At 35.2% G+C, this 24,555-nt stretch overlaps 1 protein-coding gene across 3 annotated transcripts in view; it reads right to left on the bottom strand.

Moving 5' to 3' along the window:
* Nucleotides 1-11,808: 11,808 nt before the first annotated feature.
* The window catches only part of THEMIS (thymocyte selection associated), a 195,841-nt gene continuing 183,094 nt past the window's right edge, over nucleotides 11,809-24,555 (bottom strand). Inside the window, exon 6 of one of the 3 annotated variants that reach the window (XM_079148197.1) lies at nucleotides 11,809-13,702. Coding sequence is in view for 2 of the 3 variants with exons in the window: in XM_079148196.1 (XP_079004322.1) it covers nucleotides 13,640-13,702 (63 nt within the window). In the remaining variant the exon portion in view is untranslated. The remainder of the gene's footprint in view (nucleotides 13,703-24,555) is intronic. The other 2 variants (XM_079148196.1, XM_079148195.1) reach the window with 2 other exon arrangements.

Genomic DNA, 24,555 nt, shown 5'->3' with positions numbered 1-24,555 from the left:
GATAATCTATTGTCAGATGCAAACCACTTCAAATCAGTGTAAAAGTGATTTTTGAACAGAGTACACAAACTGATTTATCAAATTTTTATATCAGTTCTTACCACTTTGCCCTCATTGTTTCCATCTTGTCTTGGTCCACACTGCAAAAGGGTCAAAAACGGTAGGATTGCTGTCTTTTGGGATAATATAAGGACAATATGGTAATAATATTCCTTTACATCATCAAAAAAGATTACAGTGAATTGTTGGTATATTATACAAGTGTGCAAAGAAGTTTACACTTTCTGTCTGAAAAAAGCCTGTGAATTTTTCTTCTCTTCTTATAATGTCCATCCTTGATTCAATCAGCTGTGGACAAGGAATAGTACACTCAGGTAAAACGTTGTTACGCAGGTCTACTCTGGTGGGTTTGGGAGGACATATTTTAAAGACCTTACACACTACATGTTGCCTGAAAAGATATAACCAAATCCAAAGTGGTAGACCTCCCGTGTTAGTTGGCTTCCCATAGCTGGGACAAAATTGCTGAGAAAATCAATTTAGAGAAAGAAAGATTTATTTTGGCTCATGATTTCAGAGGTTTCACCCTAAGGTCAGCTGGTTCCATGGCAGAAACATCATGACAGAAGGGCAGGGCAGAGCGAAGCTGATCATTTCCAGAGAGCTAGGGAGCAAAGAGAGACAGAGAATGGGATCAGGGACAAGATAAACCCTTCAAGGACAGATCTCCAATGGCCTTTTACCTCTCACTACGTTCCACTTCCTGCAGTCTCCACTACTTCTCAGTGGTCCATTTAGCCATGAATCCCTAGGGATTGATAACATCCTCATGATCCAATCACTTCCCCAATGCTCTGCCTTTTAACATTGTTGCTTTGGGGACCAACCATTCAACACATGAATCTTTGAGGGACACTATATATTTAAATCATAACATTTACCCCTCGTGTTCAGAAAAAGGAAATTTCTATACTGTTATTAATTTAAAAGTTTTTCTTCACTTTGTGAACTCTCAAATTGTATAGCTTAATAAATCATGCATGATATTTTTGTAACATTGTGACTAGTATCCCTGTTGCTAATTAGTCAATTTTAAGGGAAATTAATAAAAAATTTAAGAAGATAATTCTAGAGTTCAGGAATTCCACAGAATATCACAGAAGGTACATTTTTTAAAAAGGAAAAAAAAAAAATCAAGGCTTGGTACAAACATAATATCTTTATTTTCTTTATATTTCTAGAATATTCCAAATAAATATTCCAAAACCTAAAAATAGAACTATCATTCTGCCTAGCAATCTCACGTCTGGATATTTACCCAAAGGAATTGAAATCAGGATCTTAAAGAGATAGCTGTAGCCCCATGCTCATTGCCACTGTGCAAAATAACTAAGATACAGAATCAACCTAAGTGTCTGTTAACAAATGAGTGGATAAAGGAATCTCACACACACACACACAGAAAGTTAACCATATGAGGTGATGAGTATGTTACTTAGTTTAATTGTGGTAATCACTTCACAATATGCATGTATGACAAAATGCATCACAAGCTTTAGATATATACAATTTTTATTAGCCAGTTTAGCTCAGTAAATTCAGGTGGAACAAATAAACAAATGGGCAAAAAAACTATGATTAGGGGAATTCCTTAGATATTTCCAGAAGTTATTACTTTTTTCTTCTTCAGTGTCTTAAGATTCAATTTCAACATGTTTCTCAGGTGATTCAGTGGAGGGTGACTATGAACAACACTTTGAAAAATAATGCAATAAATCAATTGTGAACAACTTTTCTCTCAGCAGTTTTACTCATCACCAACTTTACCATTCCTGAATTTCAAATAATTTTAAAATCTACATTGAACTCTAATTTACATAGTTTAGAATATTAGAATTCAAATTTTCTTGGACCTGTCCATCAAGTTGTTACAAAACTTGTAAACATGGGTCAAAAATTTCACTTTCCCAAGACTTTCTTGTGACAATAGGTTGCAATAGTATTTTGAGTAAAATCAGTCCTATGTACCAGTGGATTCTACATTAGAGGATATAACCTATCTTGTATAGAAAAGAAAAAAGAAAAAAAGAACAAATCAACACAAAAAGCAGTGGAAAACAGGAAATACTTAGAATTAGAGCCAAAATCAATAAAATTGAAACAAACTAATAAAAAGCAATTCAAAAAATAGACAAAACATTTGGTTCTTTGAAAAAACAAATAAAGTCAATAAACCCTTAACCACGTTAATGAAGAAAAAGAGAAAGAAAACCCTTATCACTAAAATTCATGATAAAAAGGAAATATCACTATTGAAATACAGACCATAATCAGAAACTATAAAACAGAGAATCATGATGATGTCAACAAATTTCTGGAGACGGGTGACCTACCGAAATTGAAAGAGGAAGATATAGAAAATTTTAACAGATCAATTGCAAGCAATGAAATTGAAGACACCATCAAAAGTCTATCAACAAAGAAAAGCTCAGGAGCAGATGGGCTCTCAGTCAAGTTCTATGAGGCCTTCAAAGAAGAACTTACACCAATACTCCTCAAATTATTCCATGAAATAGAAAAGGAGGGAACACTTCCAAACTCATTCTATGAAACTAGTATCACCCTGATACCAAAACCAAAGACTCATCAAGGAAAGAAAACTCCAGACCAATATCCCTAATGAACACTGATGCAACAATTCTCAATAAAATTCTGGAAAATCACATACGAAAACATATTAAAAAGTAGTACACCATGATCAAGTTGGGTTCATCCCAGGGATGCAAGGTTGGTTCACCATAGAGAAATTAATAAACATAATTCACTACATCAATACAAGAATTATATGATTATCTCATAGATGCAGAAAAAGCATTTGACAAAATTCAGCAGCCATTCATGTTCAAAGCACTAGAAAAACTAAGAATAGTAGGAATATACCTCTACATTGTAAAATCAATATATGCTACCTAAGGTCAACATCATTCTAAATGGAGAAAAATTGAAAGTATTCCCTCTATAAACTAGAACAAGACAGGAATGCCCTCTTTCACCCCTTCTATTCAACATCGTCCTTGAAACTCTAACCAGAGCAATTAGACAGAAGAAATAAATTAAAGGGATCCAAATAGGAAAAGAACTCAAATTATCACTATTTGTTGATGACATGATTCTATGTATAGAAGACCCAAAAATCTCCACCATAACACTTCTATAGCTCATAAGTGAATTCAGCAAAGTATCACAATATAAAATTAACACCCATCAATAAATTGGATTCCCCAGTGAGAGTCAACTGAAAGATAAATCAGTTATACAATAGCGTCAAAAAAATAAAATATTTGGTAATCAATCTAAGATAAGAGGTGAAAGACCTCTACAATGAAAACTATAGAACACTAGAGAAAAAAATTGAAGAAGCTCAAAAAATGGAAAGATCTCCCATATTCTTGGATAGGCAGAATTAACATTGTCAAAATGGACAACTTCCAAAAGCGCTATACAAATTTAATGCAATACCTATTAAAATGCCTAAGAGAAGAGAAAGTAGGCCCAACTCTCCACCTTGTTAGCTTAAGAACTGACTTCCTTAAGAAGACTCCCAAAACACACGCAAGATGTAAAATCAAGAATCAATAAATGGAATGGAATCATATTAAAAAGCTTCTTCACAGCAAAGAAAACAATCAAGAATGTGAAAAGAGATCCTACAGAATGGGAGAAAATCTTTGCAACCTGTACCACAGATACAGCATTAATCTTCAAGACATATAAATAACTCAAAAAACTTAACACCAATAAAATCCCAAATAACCCAACCAATAAACGGGCAAAGGAACTGATCAGGCAGTTCACAGAAGAAGAAACACAGTCAACAAATATATGAAAAAATGTACAACATTTCTAGCATTTAGAGAAATGCAAATGAAAACTACACTGAGATTCCATATCACTCCAGTCAGAATGGCAATAATCAAGAAGACAAGTAGGGCTGGGGTTGTGGCTCAGTGGTAGAGTACTCAACTAGCATGCATGGAGCCCTGGGTTCCATCCTCAGTACCACATAAAAATAAAATAAAGGTATTGTGTTCACTTACAACTAAAACAAAATATTAAAAAAATAAAAGAAGACAAGTAATTGACACCATCCAGCGGAGTCAATTTGGAGCGGGGGATAAAAGAGTAGCAAGGCTCTTGAATTCCAAACGGTTTATTGATGAATCAGGAAACCCAGGAACTGGAACCTCCAACCTGGAACCTCGGGCCTCGAACCTCGAACCTCGAGCCCCGGTGCTAGAGGAGAGCAGGCTTATATCCAGGCTTATATCCTTCACCTCCAGGAGGTGAAGGCTAGGGCTGACGCCAATTATGCAAAGATTAGGCGAGGCGCTAGCTGCCCAATCATGGTAAAGGTCAAAATGAGCAGGCAAGATCAGGAGCACTCAGGAACACCTGTGCATGCGTTGTGTGCTCAGACTTAATTGGATACTGCCAATGACAAATCACCTGGGTGTGCTTATGTTAATTGACCTCCTCATCGCCCATGTGATCAAAGCAACCTCTGGCTGGCTGCCAGGCGCCATCCCGGCACAGTCCGCATGGCATAGCCCCCAACAAGTAATAATAAATGCTGGTGAGGATGTAGGGGAAAGAGTACACTCTTACATTGCTGGTATGACTGCAAATTGGTGTAATCACTCTGGAAAGCAGTGTGGAGATTCCTCAGAAAACTTGGAATGGAACCACCATTTGACCCAGCTATCTCACTCCTTGGCCTATACCCAAAGGACTTAAAATTAGCATACTACAGTGACACAGCCACATCAATGTTTACGGCAGCTCAACTCACAATAGCTAAACTATGGAACCACCCTAGGTGTCTTTAAACAGATGAATGGATAAAGAAAGTGTGGTATATATACAAAATGAAATATTACTCATAAAGAAAAATGAAATTATGGCATTTGCCGGTAAATGGATGGAACTGGAGCATATCATGCCAAGTGAAATAAGTCAATTCCAAAGAACCAAAGCCTGATTTTTTTCTCTGATATGTGGTTGCTAAATCACTATAAGAGGCAGGGTGTAGGGAAGATTAGAAGTACTTTGGATTAGACAAAGGGAATGAAGGGAAGAGAGGGGAAATGGGAATAGGAAAGATAGTAGAATTAATCAGACATTATTATTCTATGTATATATATGAATACATGACCAATGTCATTCCACACCATGCACAACCAGAAAAATGGGAAGTTATACTCCATATATATAATAATATATTATATATAATGTCAAAATATATTCTACTGTCATGTATAACTAATAAGAACAAATTAAAAATCCACCCTGCTGTCATGTATACCTAAAAACAACAAATAAAAAAATTGCACCTGTACTGAACATTTACAGTCTTTTTTCTTGTCACTATTCCCTAAAGAATGCAGAACAGTAACTATTTATATAGCATTTACCTTGTGTTCAGTATTATAAGTAATCTAGAGGTTATTTCAATATGGGAGATGTGCATATGTTATGTGCAAATTCTACACTATTTTATATAAATGACTTAAGCATCCACAGATTCTGGTATTCTGAGGGGCAGGGCTATTACCAATCCCCTGTGTTATCAAGGATTACTGTACATCTTTTTATATACATAACAAAATCAAATAATTAACTTATTCATGCACAAACCAGTTTAAAGAAATATAAAATAAATTATATGGTATATTTTCCAATTCCAAAAGAGATGCTTGTCATATATCTAATAAACTGGATTTCTATTTTGAATTTTTAAAACCTAAATAAGAAATATGTGTGAATACCTTTTACATTTTAATACTTTTAATCTATATAAACTTAATTATTTTCACATAATGAGGAGAGAAATATTATAGCAGGCTTCCTCCAGTAGTATACTATTGCTCTAATCAAGGATAAGAGCACTGTAGAAACATTTTTGCTACTATATTACTACTAATCTCCAGCTTAGAAATATTATTCTTTACCTATCTTTTCATTCATTGGAAATATCCAACCATAGCTTTCAGTTTCCTAAGAATGCAAACAAAAAAAAAATGTCAGGGTTATATCTTAAAGAATACAAATATTATACATGTTAAGTACTTTATATACTTTGATAATATAGAGTGGAGAGGTTAGCTTTCACTTTTGAATACTGCTCAAAGATAAGAAATTGAATCACAATGTGGAAAGCATTTATTTTCAACAGAAGAGTTTCAGGCATTTTAAGGAACATACTGAAGAAAATGTACTTCTTATCTTTTATTAGTGTGTAGGATAAATACAAGAAAATATTTATGAGACCATTCCAATGGAAAAATGTATGCAAGCAAGAAAGCTGAGCAAATGTGTATGCCTAAGAACATGACGTATAATTAAATAAAGTGCATACAAAGGATTCTAATATGTATTTTGAGGGAAGTTTGCTGAATATCTGCCCCCACTGTTGGCAAGGTTAAATAGTAATGCTCTCCATAGGCAGTTTTTTCTTCTATTCATTATGAAATATTTCATATGTACAAAACACACACACACATATGTATGTATACAATGAGAAATATAACCCTGCCAATATAAGTCCCATAGGCTCCTTAACCTCCCATCAATATTTACTTCAAGGGTAAGTATTATTCTGAAATTTATGCTTACCATTCCATTTCTTTGTCACATATACATTGCACAATTCTAAAGTGTAAAACTTAATGAATTTAGATCTATGTATATCACATATAACTGCAGTGAAGAAGAATAAACTGTATCATTTCATTGTATGATTACACTACATTTATTAGTCTACTGCTCACGGACATTGGTTGTTTCTAGTAGGGAGTTTTGTTAGATTTACACCACGACTGGAAATTCTGGGTCATAGGGTACAAATGTGTTTAGTTTTTAAGGATACTGCCAGTTTTCCTTATGATGTATCAGTTTAAATTCCCACCAGTAATATGTGAAATTTCTGTTTGCTCTATGTTCAGCACTTATTCTTGTCACTTAAAAAATTAGCTATCTGCTGAGTTTGTAGTGATAATGTCTCATTGGTGTTTTAATTTGTATTTTCCTAAAGATTGCCTATGATTTTGAGCACATGGTCACGTTTATTGGCACTATTTGGATAGCCTCATTTATGAAGTACTGCCATAAGTTCTCTATCCTGTCTTAAAATTAACTTGCCCGCATTTTTCTTAGTTATTTTTGGGAATTTTTCCTTATGCATTCTGGGTAGAATTCTTTGGTTGTATATCTATAATACAAATATATTCTCCCATTCTGTGAGTTCTCTTTTAACATACTATTTCGACTTTATTTTCAAATCTTTCTCCTGGATTTATTTTCTTTATTAGTGTACATTCCTTAGATATTCTTGTACCAAGGATTTAATTGACTGCAAACTTTTTTGTTTACCTGTATAAGTGATTTATTTTTATTTTTGAGTATTAAACTGTATTCATTATTCTTAATGGAAAGCTTCCCTGGCACCAGCATTTAGTCTTCTGACTTTTGTATTGAGATTAGAAAAGATTATTGTTGTACATTTGATACCTAGTCTTGTCTTTGTATCTATCTCCTCAAATTTCATTGATATGACTTTCTGGAATATCATATTCTAAGTGGCATAAACCTATACTACCCTCAAAAATCTAAACCTCACAGGGTGATGGTCTCTGTCATATTCCCATCTAATTTAGCAGTTGGACTTCATAAAAACTTGATGTAATACGGTAGCTGATAGTCAACTTAATTCTGTAATTGCCCTAATTATAGCCACTGTATTTATCAGTGTTAAAAAGACTCTATTGTGTACCATGTGATCTCTGATCTTGCAATTACATTATTTTTAGTGTCTATGAGGAACAATCAAAATAGTTCTTGTGTTAGTTTGACCCCAGGGCAATGCTGACTCTTACGCTTTCTTTCATCATAGCATTTGAAGATGCAAAATCACCTGGAAACATTGTATTGGTCCACTATATGTCAAATATCATTATGTTGGTGAGATGTAAAGAAAGATATTCCCTAGTAAGACATATGCATTCAGGGACTGCTAGATAAATTCTATAAAGATTCAAGATGTTACCCTGTGGATAATGTTGTTAGGATTTCAATAATCTTGGGAAGTCAGGATGTCTCTTCCTCTAAAATGGAAAATGGCCACAACAATTTATCAAAGAGCTATCTACCATTTGGAAGGCAGCTGTCACCATGCTACTTGGCCCTGGCAGAGACTGCATAGATGACTATAGAATATCAAACTATCAAGACTGCAGCTGAGGGCTGGGGATGTAGCTCAGTTGGTAGAGTGCTTGCCTTATAAGCACAAGGCCCTGGACTGTGCAATCCTCAATCCTCCATCCTCAGCACTGCAAAAAAAAAAAAAAAAAAAGACTGCAGCTGCCCTCATAGCTTCTATGAGACACGCCAATTCTCAAGATCAGGAAACTACTGTAAGATAGAAGTATCATATCCAGAACTGGGGTTGAGCAGGTTAAGATGATACAAATGAGCCAGGTGAATGAGCAATCAGACCCTTAAGTTACCAACTACTGTTATGCCCACAAGATACTATGGAGCTAATGGTGAGGTTCTTTATAAAAGTTGATAAAATAGATTACATAGAGGGAAATGAGAGGGAGAAGGAGGTGGGGTACGAAAGATGGTGGAATGAGACAAACATCATTACCCTATGTATATATATGATTATGAATCTACATCATGCAACAACCATAGAAATGAAAAATTGTACCCCATTCGTGTAAAATGAATCAAAATGCAGTCTGTAAAAATAAAAAAAAAAATTAAGAAAGTTGATAAACTTTAATGACAAATGGCTAAACTGAGTAATCAGACGCCTAGAATGCAATGAATTATAAGATGAAGAATAAAGATACCTTTAGAAGGGGATGTATATATGCCTATAGTAGAGTAGAGAGTATAAATTTTGGGTAATGCCTTTAATGTTTATCAAAGAGCATCCACTGCAGAGGATGCACTATGCAATCAATTAAACAAGATGACTCAATCTCTAGGTGTCAATCAACCCTTCTGCATTTTCACTCCAGAACTATGCAAAGGGGTCCTGAGTAGAGTAACAATGGTGGCTGATATGAAGGTAGTTCTGAGGCTAGCAACCTAAACTCTTTCTTCCAAAGACTGATACAACTACTGAAATAGCGTTCAAATTCCTGCACCAAGACCATTGCTAAGTACTCTCTCCCTGATAAGATACCACATTTTGAAGATGTCACCTAGATATTTAGCTACAACTTTATTACACTGGAATCCTTCCATCATGGAATAGTCTACGGTTTGTCCTAACAGGAATCAACACCTATTCCAAGTATGCACTTCCCCTTCATTTATACAGTGTCTTAGTCAGCACCATGCATTTGAGGGCTTGCAGAATTTCTGTTCTCCCAGTGTGAGATCTGCATAATATCGCTTCAGGGAGACATACACCTGAGATCTTTTTGTCCTATCAGATACTAAATCATCTGGAAACTGCTGACTTTCTGGAAATGAGAGGAACGTTTGAAGGCTGAGCTGAAGGACCAGCATGGTCCTGTTGCAATCAGGCTGGAAAGATGAGTTTGGGCTTGTCATGATACCACATATTTGCCTAAATTTTTTTGTATTGCCTATTACTTTCACTTCCACACAGATTTCTCTTAAGAACACTCTTTCAAAACACACTGAAAAAAAAAATCTCCTCCCTAGCTTATGTTTTTAGGAAATATAATTTAAGACAATAAAGGATTAGACAGGTATTTGTTATGGCACTTGATTGGAAGTGGGAAGACAAAAGCTAATGGAGAAAAGATGCAAGTTCCTAACAATAAAAAGGCTTAACATTTCACACATTATTTAGGGGGAAATATATTTTTCATGCAATTATAACAGATAAATATGTTAAAGACTTAATCCTTGTCAGGCAAAGCTCTAAGCACTTTGAATGTACTTATTCACCAAATTTTCATAAGAAACCTATCATGTAGCTTCTATTTTCATCCCAGTTTCTCACAAAAAGGAATCTGAAGCAGAAGGAAGTTGACAGACATACCCAAGGAAACCTAATAATCAAGTGAGTCAAAATTCAGACCTGACCAGTCTGGAATGACTATGTTTTTAATTCACATCAATTTATTCAGCAAATACATAAATGAGCATCAACTATATGCCAGACACTATTCTAAGTGTCCAAGTAGACTGAACAAACCAAACAGAAATCTGTGCCTTCGGGGAGTTTACATGTAGAGGAAACAGAAAAGAAATGAAACATGTAAAATATATAATAAGTGAAATTTATTATGAAGAAAACTAAATCAGGAAAGGAGATGGAAAGGACCAGGCAGAGTTGAGGTTTTGATTTGAGAAAGAGTGGTCGGGACAGACAGCACTGAGAGGATATTATGGGTAAAAACTTTAAGAAAGTGAGTGAATGACTTTCATAGAAAGCCACAAAAACATTCCAGGCATGAAACACAGCAAATGCAAAGACCCTGAGACAGGACCTGTCCTGTCTTGGCTGATGAACAAGGCCAAGATCAGTTACTTTCGAGTGAAAGAAGAACATCAGAGAGAAGTGGCCAGAGGGATGGCAGGAATAGATTATGTAGGATCATTTTAGGAATCTGAGTGAGGTATGCAATGACTGCTATATGTAGCTGATTTTTTAATGAGATCATCATGGCTATTGCAGTAAGAATAGATTGACAGGTAGCAAGGGAAATAATGCAGAGAATGATTATCGAGTTATTGCAGTAACCTAAGAATGATGATTGATGCCTGGAACACAGTAGAAATGGAAACAGGAAAAGGTGGTAGAATTTTGGAAATGTTTTATAGTGAATTCAGAAGAATACTTTCATGCTGTTGGATTCTAGTTTTAGTATCCCACCCTATCAAGACATATTTATATACCAATTATTGCTCTTTCCTTCAATATATTTTGTATATTCTCTTCCTTTCAGAAGTCACTTGAATCATAAACCTTTGGATAAATATCTGGAAGTCATATTAAATATTGACTTGAATCTTACAACAGTATTTTTTAATTAAAGTCCTTGTTATAGGAGGGTAGGCAGCTCATCTCAAGGAATCACCTTTTCTCTATTACTCACTTCCTTTACATTCTAATTCCTAAACTGCTTCAATGGCTAATTATGAAGAAGAGAGCTTTATTAATTAATAACATTAATAACTGGTTGTCTTAGCATCTATCTATGCAGCATACCTATACTACAGAATTTAATCATTGTGATTGGGCCCAACACTGCAGGGCCACTGGAGATGGGGAGAGCATGGAAAACAATTCTCTCTGGACTTCTTTAACACCTGCAGCCTTGTCCTTAGTAGAGAAAAACTTATTTCAACCCTACTTGTTTTAGTCAGTTTTTTTCACTGTTGTGATTAAAAAATCCCTGAAAAAAACAATTTTAAGGGAGGAAAGGTTTATTTCACAGTTTCAGAGGTCACAGTCCATAGACAGTCAGCTCCATTCCTCTATCCTTGAGGTGAGACAGAACATCATGGTTGGAGATTGTGGTGGAGGGAAGGAGCTCACAAGATGATCAGAAAGCAGAGAGAGACTCCACTCACCAGATAAAAAAATATATACCCCAAAGGCATGCCCCCAGTGACCTACCTCTTCCAGCCACACCCCACCGGTCTATAGTCACAACTCAGTTAATCCCATTAAGGGATTAATTTACTGATTGAATTAAGGCTTTCATAACCCAATCACTTCTATAAATCTTGCATTGTCTCACACATGAGCTTTTGGGGGACACCTAATATCTAAACCATAACACTAGATATATAAATTTTAATTTAATAGTTATAGAGAGTTAGTTATCTTAAAATTGGCAGAGAACACATACAGATGGAAATTAGGAATTTTATTTTCAATTTTCTAACATCTTCCATAGGTGAGCACAAAGTTTATTATACTTTTAATATCAAGACAATTAGAAACACTGTATATAAAAAATGTTAAAATGTTCTAAAATGACTTCTGACAAAAAAAACCTTGATGATTTATAATCAAAATAAGATATATGCATTTTCTCAATTTTCTAATCAAAGAATTGTGCTTACTAAAAGTATAAATCTATTCTCATATGCCTAATTAAAAATAATAACTATTCACTAATATTTGAAAAATAACACATTCTGTGAGTCCAAAAACACCTGTGGTGCAGTTTGCTACTGTTGTGGGATTAAGTTAGGACTCTCTCTTGTCTTCAAAATTAGACTTTGAAAATGTCTTGCTCTTATAAACAGAAGTAAAACTATCTCATATAATTTCAGAAATCGTAGATACCAAATGATATTACCACAATTCAACCACTAAACAATCCTTAGGGCATTGGAAATCAGGATTTATTGCAACTTAAAAGGAGAAAAAAAATGTTTTTTTCTCCTTTTAATAAGGGGAAGTAAGCTACCTCAGAATCTAAACACTGGAGCAAAGATCACTAACTCTAATTTTTTTTTTTTTTCTGCTGAAAAGTTGTGTCATGATTTATTATTCTCAGACACTCTTTGGTGCTTAACCATCTAATAAGTTCTCCACATAGTCCAAAATGATTATGAGGTCAAAGTGAGTTTTTATAAGGACTGTGACCTATAAAAAAGTCTAAGGCTTTGCACGTAACTTTAACCAGATAAATTTGGTTTCTTCATTTTTATAGGGAAAAATATCATTCCTATATACTTTGTACCTAATAAGATAAATTGTCAAAATGTGATTGTTCTTTAAGTATTTTTTTAAAATCTACAACTTTAAGTGTTATTTTAATATACAATTAGAGTCATTTTGGCTTCTAGTCAACCAAATTTATTATATTTCATTACTACTCTGTTGCCCTTCTATTTCCATCAAACATTATGATTATCTAAGTGGTTTTCCTACAATTCTAATAAACATTAATCTAAAGAATTTTCTATATAGTACATAAAATAATAAGGTATAATATATTTCAGACACAAACTCAGAATTTTAAGGGGCTAGATGAAGAAGTTTTGGGAAGTTTCTACAATTCACAAAGAGTTTGCCTATGAGACTCCAAAACATTTATTTACTGTGCATTTATAAAACAAACTACCAAATAAATTCATTTCCACAATTCTCAGGGAGTCACATAAGAAACCTGGGTTTTTAAATCACTCTCTGATATGATTTTTCTTTAAGTTAGTTAAATTTTCTTTAATGTTAGTCTTAACATTTATAATGATATCACTAGAATAATGGCAAAATAAATTAGAGAAAAAAGGATAAAAATGTTTGGAGAGCTAGCATCCTATTTTTAAGTGATTTTACATAGAAACTGAAGTCTAAAAATATTTTCCCTTTCCATTATTGGTAGTAGAAATAAGAACCTCAAAACTGTTCACATTAAATAAATGTGTCCTAGTGAAAAGACAATATATACAGATTTGGGCACAACAAAATAGTCAGTGTGAATTCCATATCACAGGATTCTCTTTGAGTTTTATCTGTTAGAATTTTAAGATTGTTCTCTCTTCACAGTGGCCAGTCAAGATTCTCCTGGAGTCCTTTGGGGATAGTTGGTTTTCAGCTCAAGGCAAGGTTCCATTTCCTTTGCAACATTTATGTTCACTGCCCAAGTGACTTCCATCGCATCTTGTTATTTTTGATGTTTTTCATTTTTGAAGATTTCTACAAGTAAAGAAAAGAAAAGAGGGGCCCATCAAAAATATGTATTGGATCCATCCAGCACAGAAACCATCTACTTTCAAGTACTGTTTGTAAGACACTCACTTGCATATATGCTTTTCAGAAATAATTGGGAACCAAATAAGAAGAGTCAAAATGTAAAATAAAATAAGTGGAAGAGATGCAAATTCTGTAGATTCAGGATAGACTTTTCTATGAGATAGGAGATAATACCTTAAATTCCTAAAATGCTTTTCAGTTGACAGAATGCTTTTCCATGCATTTTAGTTTATCCTTGTAACAAATCTATTTTATGGGTCATGCAAGGTGAGCCACAGCAAAGTTGTGACCTGCCAAGCAAGCACACAGCTAGTAAGGGGTTGAAGTTGATTGTGATCTAAAAATGTCTGATTCCAGATCAGCACTGTTTGGTCTCAAGCAGAAGCTACATGATCTAAAGCTGCAAGTTAACCTGCATGGAGACCTGACACTAAGACAGTCTTTCCAGACTCTTGAGTACAGCAAATAGGAATTCTGTCTTCAGACAGGACCTTCCACTCCCTTGCACTGTGGCTTTATGAAGAGTGAGGTGAATGGTTTAAAAAGCCCCGCTAGCAAACACTGCAGTTATCAAGAAGCACAGAGACCCAGAAATCTACAGCTTGCTCACACTTTGATCATCTTAGAGACCTATGGAGGGCTGGTCACTGGATCTGGATGGGAGCCCTCTTTAGCTTTTGCTCCTGAGTAGTCATTACCTAAGACAGCCTTCTTTCCTTCCTTCCTCTCTCTCAATTTCTTCCTTTCTTTCTTCTGTTTCCTTCCCTACCTTTCTTTTATCTTTTGAACCCTTTCTCTGTCACTAATAGTAACATAGTTAAAAGTAAAGTTACTTAACCCTACGGGCCTATTTACTCATCTTTAAAAACAGGAGAGGGGCAGGGATAATAATGCATATTTTATGAAGTTACTACAAAGATTAAATAAGTCTATAAATACTAAGAGCCTAAAACTGTCTGAACAACTCTTAGTAAATTTTATGATCCATGTGAAACATAAGAACAAAATATACAGCTTTGTGACTTCTGAGTTCACAAACTGAGAAAAAAAAAAAAGAAAGATGATGTCAAAATACTAAGAAATAGAATTTCTCTGAACATCATGTGAATCCCCCTAATGACAAGAATGTATTTCTCTGTTAACCACCCTCTTCTGTGCTCACTGGGGCTAGAGTCCGGGATCTCAGTGGCTGATGGGGAAGAGAGCCTGGACCTGTGTTCTCTTCCCTTTAATTCCCTCTCCTCATGATCCCCCAAATGCTGTCTTTAGATCTTTTAGATCTTTCTTAAATCACAAATATCAATACAACTAGCCACTGTAGAATATACATTATAGATAAAAGAAACAAGATTTTTAGGCAGTATGCCCAGATTTAATTCCCACTTCTATTAGTTACCATCTTTAAGATTTTATCTTTAAAAAGGGATAACAACAACATTTCTTCCTTCACAATGTTGCTTGTTTTTGGTGGGTGATAAGGAGAAATGAAATAGATATATAGTATTACAAAGAAATGGAATCTGAGAACCTAGGTCTGACTTCTGAGTCTATGACTCAATGGCCATGTATTTGAGTAATCTCTGAATTTCATTTTGTTATCAGTAAATGAGGTTTGATAATAATAACTGAATCATAGAGTTGAAGAAATATCAAATGAAATAATGGATCTGCAAGTGCTTTGTAAAATATAAAGTGCTACAGAAATATTACCTGCTATTACCATCTCACATGCACATAAAACTATTACAGGCCTGTAGTTGGAAAGTTCAATCTGTCATCTTGACAGTTATTAGTCTCACTCTCCCTTGTCAATAAACTGATTTAAGATAGTACACAGTCAAGCAGAAAAATGGGAAGCAAAGAAATTAGAATAAATATGTTATTTCAAGATGAAATAATGGGACTTAACCATGTGAATTTTAGAGGGGTTTTTTTTTACTTGCTCCCCCCTGCCTTAGCTGGCCCTATCGTTATCTGAGCGGGGATCCTCTAGAGATCCTTAGTCTGATGACCAGCTTAGTGGATAGAGCAGAAGAGTTCACATAGGATAGAAACCCTGTTCTTCATTCCATTAACTTTCAAGAAAGCTCAAAATGTGCAGAAACTGGTTTTTCTCACAATTATTTGTATTTTAAACCCTAATCTTTTTTGGCATTCATCACCCATTCCTTTTGAAAATGTTCCAAGTTTAATCAGAGGTGGTCTTTTATATTGCATTGGATATTTACCAAACCAAATGCTTAGATGATGAATTAACTGAAGAATTCAGAGTCAAATAGACTAAGTTCCTAGGAGAGCAAGCCAAACACTTCATCTATAATGGAACAGGCCGAGTTTTATTTTGTTTTTCTCTGTAAGACATATAAACCTTTAAAGAAGTGCCCTTCAATAGTCAGAATATATACTTTAGTAAAAATAATCTGTTGTTCAGTCCACAAAATGAAGTTATGAGCATAAAATCAGAGGGGTAATTCTTTGAACAAAAAGATTGAAGTGACAGAAAATCTCCATTTCCTCATATTTTACAGGAATCAAGATCAAGTATATCTAAAACTGATTTGCATTCCCTTATAAAGCCAGTGTTTCCTAAAGTGTTAATTTGAATCAATGCTTTTCACACCTCATGCTCCCTCTTGGGAACTTTGGGTGCCAGACTCCTAAAGTTGCTCAATCTGATGTAGAACAGTAAAACCTGAAGTCAGCCAGCCACCTTCTGTGATTGCATTCTATTCTGAATATTTCATGGAATCTCTCCTCAACAGTTTCAGCGGGATTTCCATCCATCTTCTCCTATCTGTACCAACCATCTACTTTCCTTTCGTTAGTACCTTTTGTAATGACATCGTTGGCTGAGTCTGAATAAACAAATGGTACACATTAATAGCTGATTTATTCTCTACCTCATTTGCAGTGATTAAGTGGTTACTGCACCATTGTTCTGAGATGAGTCATATTTGTACTTCTGGCAACTGTTTTTGCATACAGAAAATATATTATCTGTCAAGTACAAAATAGGAGCCTGGGGATTATTTCTTTATTCAAGAAATAGGTGACCTATAACAGGTCAGACACTTCCCTAGAATTTGAAGTAGAGAAAACTGGTGGAAAAAAATCCCCCATTCATAGTACCCTTACTCCAGGGAGGTGACCAATAATCAAAACAAGAAAGTATACAAAATATATAGGTAGGTTAAAAGATGTAGTCATACCCAGAAAAGAGGGTTATACTTTTGGTTAAAGTGTCTATGGAGGGGATGACCAGTAGCTAACTGCTAATGGAAGGCCTATAGGGGAGACAACACCTAAAACCATAAGGTCACTAGGGGAAGATTAAACCAATTAGAGAAAGCAGCTAGTGTGAGCCTTCAGGATAAAGCTCCTTGGAGTTTTTGAGAATCAGGTAGGAGGCTGACACAGCTAAAGCAATGGAATGGGGGAAGAATGGAGAGGCTACTAAGAATTTTTAGAGGAGTTCCATGATTTGACTAAGGTTCCATCATGTTGATTCTGGCTTTTGTGTTGAGAATGGACACTCTGAAACAGGGGTGGAAGCAGACAGACTAGTGGGAAAGACCCTATAAAAATCCTGATGAGATGATCATTGATTGCAGTGCATAGCTTAGACTAGGTTGATAGAATTGGACTAGAAAGGAAGTGGTCATATTTGAGATATCATTTGAAAATAAAGGCAATATGATTTTTCTGGTGGAGTATGTGTGATAAATGAGAACACAAGAGAGATGATTCACAATTCTTATATTACATTATTTTTCAAAGTGTGGTTCATAGACACACAGCATCAAAATCACCTGAAAAATATGCTGAAATTGGTTTCTGGTATACCTTAGGATCTCTGAGTCACTCTCTAGAGTAAAGATTAGTAAACTTTTTCTCTAAAGGGCAAGGTAGCAAATACATGTCACAACTACTCAACTTTGCTGATAGAGCATTGAAGTAGTCAGAGACAAAATGTAAATGAATGAATGTGGCTAAGTTTCAATAAAACTTTATTCATAGACATTGAAATTTTAATTTTCTGTATATCAGAAAATATAATCTGATAAGTAAAATCTGTATTTTTACATTTCTAACAATTAAAAATGAATAAAATGTTTTAGCTCCTGGGCTTTACAAAAACAGGCAATGGCACAGTTTTGAATGAAGATATAAATCTAGAAAAATCCCCAAATAAGTGTTTTTAACATGCACATTAAGTAATTTTTCTTAATTCACAAGAACTCTTCTGTGAGGTAGACATTTTCACTCTAATTTTGAATATTGCAAAACAAAATCACACAGAATGTGTCATTCTTTGAATGAGAGTTCAATCTTGGGTGTTCCTTGTTACAAAGCCTTTCCAAATTCCACTGTACCCCACCACCTTGTAAAACTCTCCCAATGAATAATGATCCGGTCCAACCATAGCCTGAGCAGGAAGTAAAGTGAAAAGGAAAAGAAAAACATTGCTTTTTATAGAGAATTGTCTTTTTTCTTTCAACATAGTATATGGCTTTGCTTTTATAATTAACATTCTGCTGATGAGAGCTCCCATTGGTGAAGGCTGACGAAGAGGCTTACCACAAAGAGCAAGCACTGCAGGAAATAAATTAATCTCTAGGGAAGAAGAGGGGCAAGGTTGTCAGTGCTCACACAACTGCCTAACAGGAAATGATATTTCAGAACTGTTCAAACAATAAAATGACTGTGCTTCTTCCTCCAACACATTCTTAAAACATTCAGACTCTGAGAAGAGGGTTGCTATAAGATGAAGAGTGATCTTGTAAAATTTTACGTTAGAGTCATAGTAAGTATATTTTACCTATGATAGCATTCCCTAAATAGGTAAGGGGAATTCTACCAATATAATTATTTTGTTTATATTATGAAAAATCTGCATTAATATTAAATGGAAGGAAGAAGCAATAACTTACTATATATTTTACAGAAAACTAGAAATGAGAACCCATAAATAAGTACAAAATAAATAATAATCAATTAAAAATAAATCACTAATAAAAATAGAACTCATTTGGCCCAACAATTTTAAAATTAGCATGAAATCTGAATTGACTTTTTTGTTTGCCAACTTAAAGTTATCCAATATTTTAAATGACAAAATTTCTAGTCTTTAGAGCAAAAATAACTATTGGACTTAGAACACTATTTAGAATAACAATGGTTTGTAGTTATTCCTTAATTAAATCTGAGGAAACAAAATGTATTTTATGACAATGCTATTGAAAATACCTGATTTTTGATAGTATATAATTGGGTATTTGATCAAGGTCTTAATAGGGATCCCTACCTTATCTAATTCTCTAGTCCTAAGAGGGAACTGATTTATGTTAAGGTTTTGATATGGGGTGCCCCTCCAAAACTCCTGTGTTTCTGCAGGAACATTGAGAGGTCAAATCATTAGATTATGAGAGCTATAAATTAACCGACCTATTCTGGTTTGAATGGATAAACTAGGTGGTAACTATAGTGAGGTGGGGCATGACTAGAGGAGGCAGGTTACTTGGGGAATTCTCTGGAAGGGTTGTTCTTCTCTGTAACCCCTTATCCTGACTCTGCTTCCTGACCCTACCATGAGTTTAATGACCCTCCTCTGCTAGGTCCTTCTGCCAGGATGTGATCCTTTTCTTGGTCTAAGAGCCATGGAGTCAGTTGTCTATGGACTAAGACCTCTGAAACTCTGAGTGACAAACAAACTTCTCCTTCTCTAACTGTACTTGTCATGTGTTATGGTAACAGGAAGCTGACTAAAACAGAGATTGGTACTGAGAAGTGTTGTAGCTGTGACTAACCTTACAATGTGGTTCAGAAACCCTTGGAAATGATTTGCAGAAGATATCTGGAAAAGTTTGAAAATGCAGGTTGGAGAGTCTTAGAATGTTGTAAGTGGAGATTAATGGGCAATTCTAGAGAGAGTTCAAAAGACCAGAATAAAGATAGGAGTGCAGACTGTATTCATGAAGTTTTAGAGGGAAATGAGGTCTCTACTGGTAATTGGAGTAGAGGCCACCATTAATATTGTATTCTGGTTGAAAAAAAAAAATGAACTTGTGTATGTTTTGCCCTTATACTGAGATTCTGTGTAAGATTGAATTTTAAAATGATGAAACAATTAATCTAGTGGCGAAAATTTCAAGGTAGCACAGCATTCAATCAGTGGCATGAATATTGCTGGCAGCTTTTATCCAGAATTACTGTGAGAATTGGGAGCAGAAAGTAAAGGATTTTAAAAACTTGCCATTTGGCCAGAAAAGTACAGGTAAAGCTGAGGCCAAGGAAGCTGCACTTGAAGAAATTATAAATCTTAAAGAGATGCTAAGTACTTTGCACAGAAACAACAGGAAATATGCTTTGAAGGCATCTCAGGTATTTGCAAGACCATACTCACTACAGGCTCCAGGATACAGAAGAGAAAATCCCTTTGAAAGGATAGCATGAGATCACAAGATGCCCTGCTCATACAGTGGGGCCTAGGAACTCTTCACCATACTGAGTTAAATAGACACTCAGAGGTCACTACAAATATGATGTCAAAGGGCCCAGGTATTGTGCAAGCTATCATCCACATGATACAGGTTCTGCAGAAATGCAGGATGCTGGAGTTAAGGAGTCATGAAGACTTCCACCATGATTTCAAAGGAAGGCCTGGGAGACCAGGCAAGATATAACAGGGCTGAAGTCCTTCTGGGCTGCCTCTGAGAGGGCAGTGCATGAGTTGTGAAGGTGAAGCCAAAACTGGAATGGAGACCCCCAGGAATGAAAAGATACCAGTAATGTAAACCGCTGAGAAAAGCTGCTAGCTGTGGAGACAGGTAAAAGAGAGTCCATGTGCCTACAACCAACAAGACCAAAGAGGCAGGACTGTCCAAGTTATTCTGAAAGCACATCACATAGTCATGTGTCCTAGATGCTGTACACAGAGTCAGAGGCCAAGTTCGAGGATCTGTTTGCTTAGCTGAGTTTTGGTCTTACTTTGACCCCAACTGATTTCTGTTTTAGTGAGCCTGTGTCACTGAGTCTGAAACATTATATAAGTAAAACATTATGTAAGTAAAATCTTAAGTTTAGATTCAATATTTAGATTAAACTAAAGCTCAATAAAAAAAACTTCTTTACATTTCTACAGATCTATTCTCTATTCTATCCTCATTGACCTCAGCAGGGGACTTTGCATGGAGTTTGTTTCCTCTCACCTGTTTAGTTTCCCAAAATAAAGGAAGATCCTAGATGTGGAGAATCACATGTATATGAGTTTATGTAGAGATGAGACAGTTTGAGCTCTACAGTCTCAGCCTGTTTTGATATCAGAAAAGGTCACTGAATCAAAAGCTTTCAGAATTGACAGGATATGAAGATTACCTTGTGTACCTCCTGGTTTTATGAGGAAAGTGAAGCTCAGATAAAGGAAATGACATATGAAAAGCTACACATTCAGGTTTTAGCAGAGTTGATACTAGAACTTAGGGTACTATTTTTTGGTTTTGGGGCCCAGGGTTCCACTCACTGGTTGACTAATTTATGGCAGATTTGGGATAGTTCAAAGAACACAGTAGAATCTGCAAAAGGAAGGAAATTGCATTAGAGACCATGAATAGGAGAGTACAAAATTTTCTTGATAGAAAGTATTTATTTAGGGCAAAAAAAAAAAAAAAAAAAAAGGTATATTTAAAAACCATACTTTCTGGCAAAGACTTTGGTTTCTAGAGGGACACATAAGGAGGAAAATGAGAATAGCCCCTATTTAGCCAGACAAATCACCAGAAGCAATTGTAGTAATTAATGAGTGACCCACATAATAACCAGATCCTCCTCATAACTAAGCAATAACCCTATTACACCAAATGACTTTGCCCTTGGCTGAAGAAAGCCACCTTGTACACAGTCAAGTCCTGTCTCAGGGACAGCTGCACTCTATTATTGACTGATGCAGGGGGTAAACGAGCCTACCCCTAATTTAGAGCAACTCTCAAGACCTATGCCCACTCCAGAGTTGCCTTTGGGACTTTCTGAGGTCTTTGATGTGACTATATCATGATTCATCTCCTCCCTCTGCCCAGACATATTTCTGTTACTCTGCCTCTGCTTTTCTTGAGAATACTTCCCAATAGACTTTCCATGTGCAAATCAACCCAGGGAACTGGATGTTCATCAAACAGCTTAATGCAAACATTTCTTCTTAACACATGTTATCTACTAAAAATAGTATTTAAGCTGATTAAGAAACCCAATGCTTTCCTGAAAAACTGCTGCTGAGGTAGGATGGGTAAATAGTCCATTAGAGAGAATAAGATGATCCATGTGTCTCCAATGTTTCTTAGACTCAAAAAGTAGGAATGCTGCCAAAGAGGGTTTCTCATTCCTTCCTATGTTGATAGCATTAACAAAGGCCATACAATTTCCAAGAGGATACAGTTCTCAAAAGAAAAGAAAGAAAAAAAAAATATCAGTATGCCAAGGGACTGAGAGTTACAGTATTAAATGACTATAGCCAACACTTTGTAGAGATGTTGAAGGGAAACACAGTCGTCCTGAGCAACTAACTCACAAAGACTCTGTGGTTAACTACAATAGCAATGACTTATTTGGAGTTTATTATATAACTATACTAACTTCCACCTATTTGAACCAAAATAATGTTGAAAATAGCCAGTGGTATAATATTAACCCAAATTCACAAATAAAGACATAGAGACTACAGTAAATTTCTGTTGGTACAAAGTTAGCAAGTTGGGGAGAGAAAAATTAGACCTAGAATTCTCAATTTAGACTCCAAAGGACTGAACTTTACCCTCATGCCACTTATTCATGCTACTTTTAGAAAAGCATACTATTATTTATGGCAAAACAACAGGCAGAGTTAGTGATAATGTTCTTAAAATAAGATGTGAGCATTACCAAGCCATCAGAGTGAATTAAGGTCCACAGAAGAAGGTCATCTGAGATGTGGTGAAACATTTTCATCAGTTTCTTAGTGAAAGGAGCTGGTCTGACAGCAAAGGTCTAGAGTTATAGTTTATTATACTTCTGGCTGCAATGGAGTCAATTGTTATTATATAATTCATATTCAGCTGTTCACAGCAAGCCCTCCAAGTTGTTTACACTGAATATCTAGATTAAAAAATTCCCTTTAGCAATTATTGATGCATATTTGAAAAGGTTTTACCTCATCTAATTGAAAGAATATATCTGAGGAAGCAAGATCAGAAAAACAGCACCCCATCTTAAATAAGTTTTTTAAATTTTTGTTTCTTTTAGTATTTGATATGCTATAAAGGTTCCGCAATCCGCCATGCTCACCAAAAGAGAAATTTAGGAAATGAAGAACTCTTGTCTAAGCATTAGGAAAAAAGGAAGCTAGGAGCAAAGGCATATGCATGTAATCCCAGCTGCTTGGAATGCTGAGGCAGGAGGATTGTGAGTTCGAAGCCAATATCAGCAATTTAGCGAGGCCCTAAGCAACTTAGTGAGACATGCCTTAAAATAAAAAAAATAAAAGGCTGTGGATGTGGCTCAGTGGTTAAGTGCACCTAGGTTTACTCTCTGACACACATACACACACACACACACACACACACACACACACACACACACACACAAGGAAAATTTAAGAAAGCCTCCCATTTTTCCACTCTGAACACAAAGGTGGCTACTACACATTCAGAGATGAACTATGCACATCAAGTAAGGTAAATGTTAAGCATAAATTCAATTAGTTTTTTTTTTTTTACACAAAGGCACAAATACCATATTATATGAGGAGAAAGTAAAGTTAGAACATTTTTGTTTTGGTTCTATTTCACTTTTATGTTTTTATGTATGGAATTGTCACACATAATTCATAATGAAGAAAGATTCTGCAATTTATTGCATTTAAAAAATGGGAAAAGAAGTAAACCATATTGCTCAGATGTGCATATAGGGTAATTTCTAAGTAAATGCATGTTGAAATTATTCTAAGAAAGGACATTTCATTTTACTCTCTTGAATGAAGTCAGGAAATCTCACTTGCTTAGAACAATCATTTTAATTCCAGGTCCTTTTTGTCTTTAAAAACATCACTTACAGGCATATGTTGAAAGCAAGTGCTTCCCTGGTTTGTGACATACTCTGCATTATTCACTGAGTACAGAGAACCATGGCCTCTGCTGTAATCTCCCAGAGATGCACACCCAAGGAAAGATGAGATAACAAGTTTCTCTATGATTGAAACAAAAACTTTGATCTCAGGAATTGTGTTACCTGGTATTTTTTAGGATCCATAATCTTAAAGGAAAAAAAATTGTTTCCAATGAATTAATAATGGCTTGAGACTCAACACGCGGCAGCAATTTTCACCGCTGAGGTTGTTTCTTTTATAGTCACACTTGATTAGTATTTGAAATGTGGAGGAATTGCAATATGCATGGTTTTCAAAGTCCTTTACAGAATTTCATTTTTATCACTCGGAGAGAGTCAATGAAAAGGTAATAAGAAAAGCTCTATGGGATATTTTTATAGGAGTGTCAGAAGCCAGTAAGCTAACTACATGAAAGAACTCAGATTGTACAGACAGGGTTTGGAGCAGAAACACTTCAGAGACTTTATGTCTAGTATTTTGACTTTTACATGTCCTTGGAGAAAGAAGTGTGCTAGCTACAAAACCAAATAAGGAGGGAAAAGGAACAAATTGTATGCTTAAGAATAATTACAGTTTCAATTTTCCTTCAAACTAAATGTGAAGTTCCGAAGATAAAGTGTAATAGAAACTGAGCTGGTTTGGTGTATCTAAAATATTGCCAGAA

The sequence above is a fragment of the Sciurus vulgaris genome (genome assembly GCF_902686455.1).
Source record: "Sciurus vulgaris genome assembly, chromosome: 7".
NCBI classification, from domain to species: Eukaryota; Metazoa; Chordata; class Mammalia; order Rodentia; family Sciuridae; genus Sciurus; species Sciurus vulgaris.
Note: the sequence above shows the minus strand (reverse complement) of the source record. Positions and strands in the feature narration are given on the sequence as shown.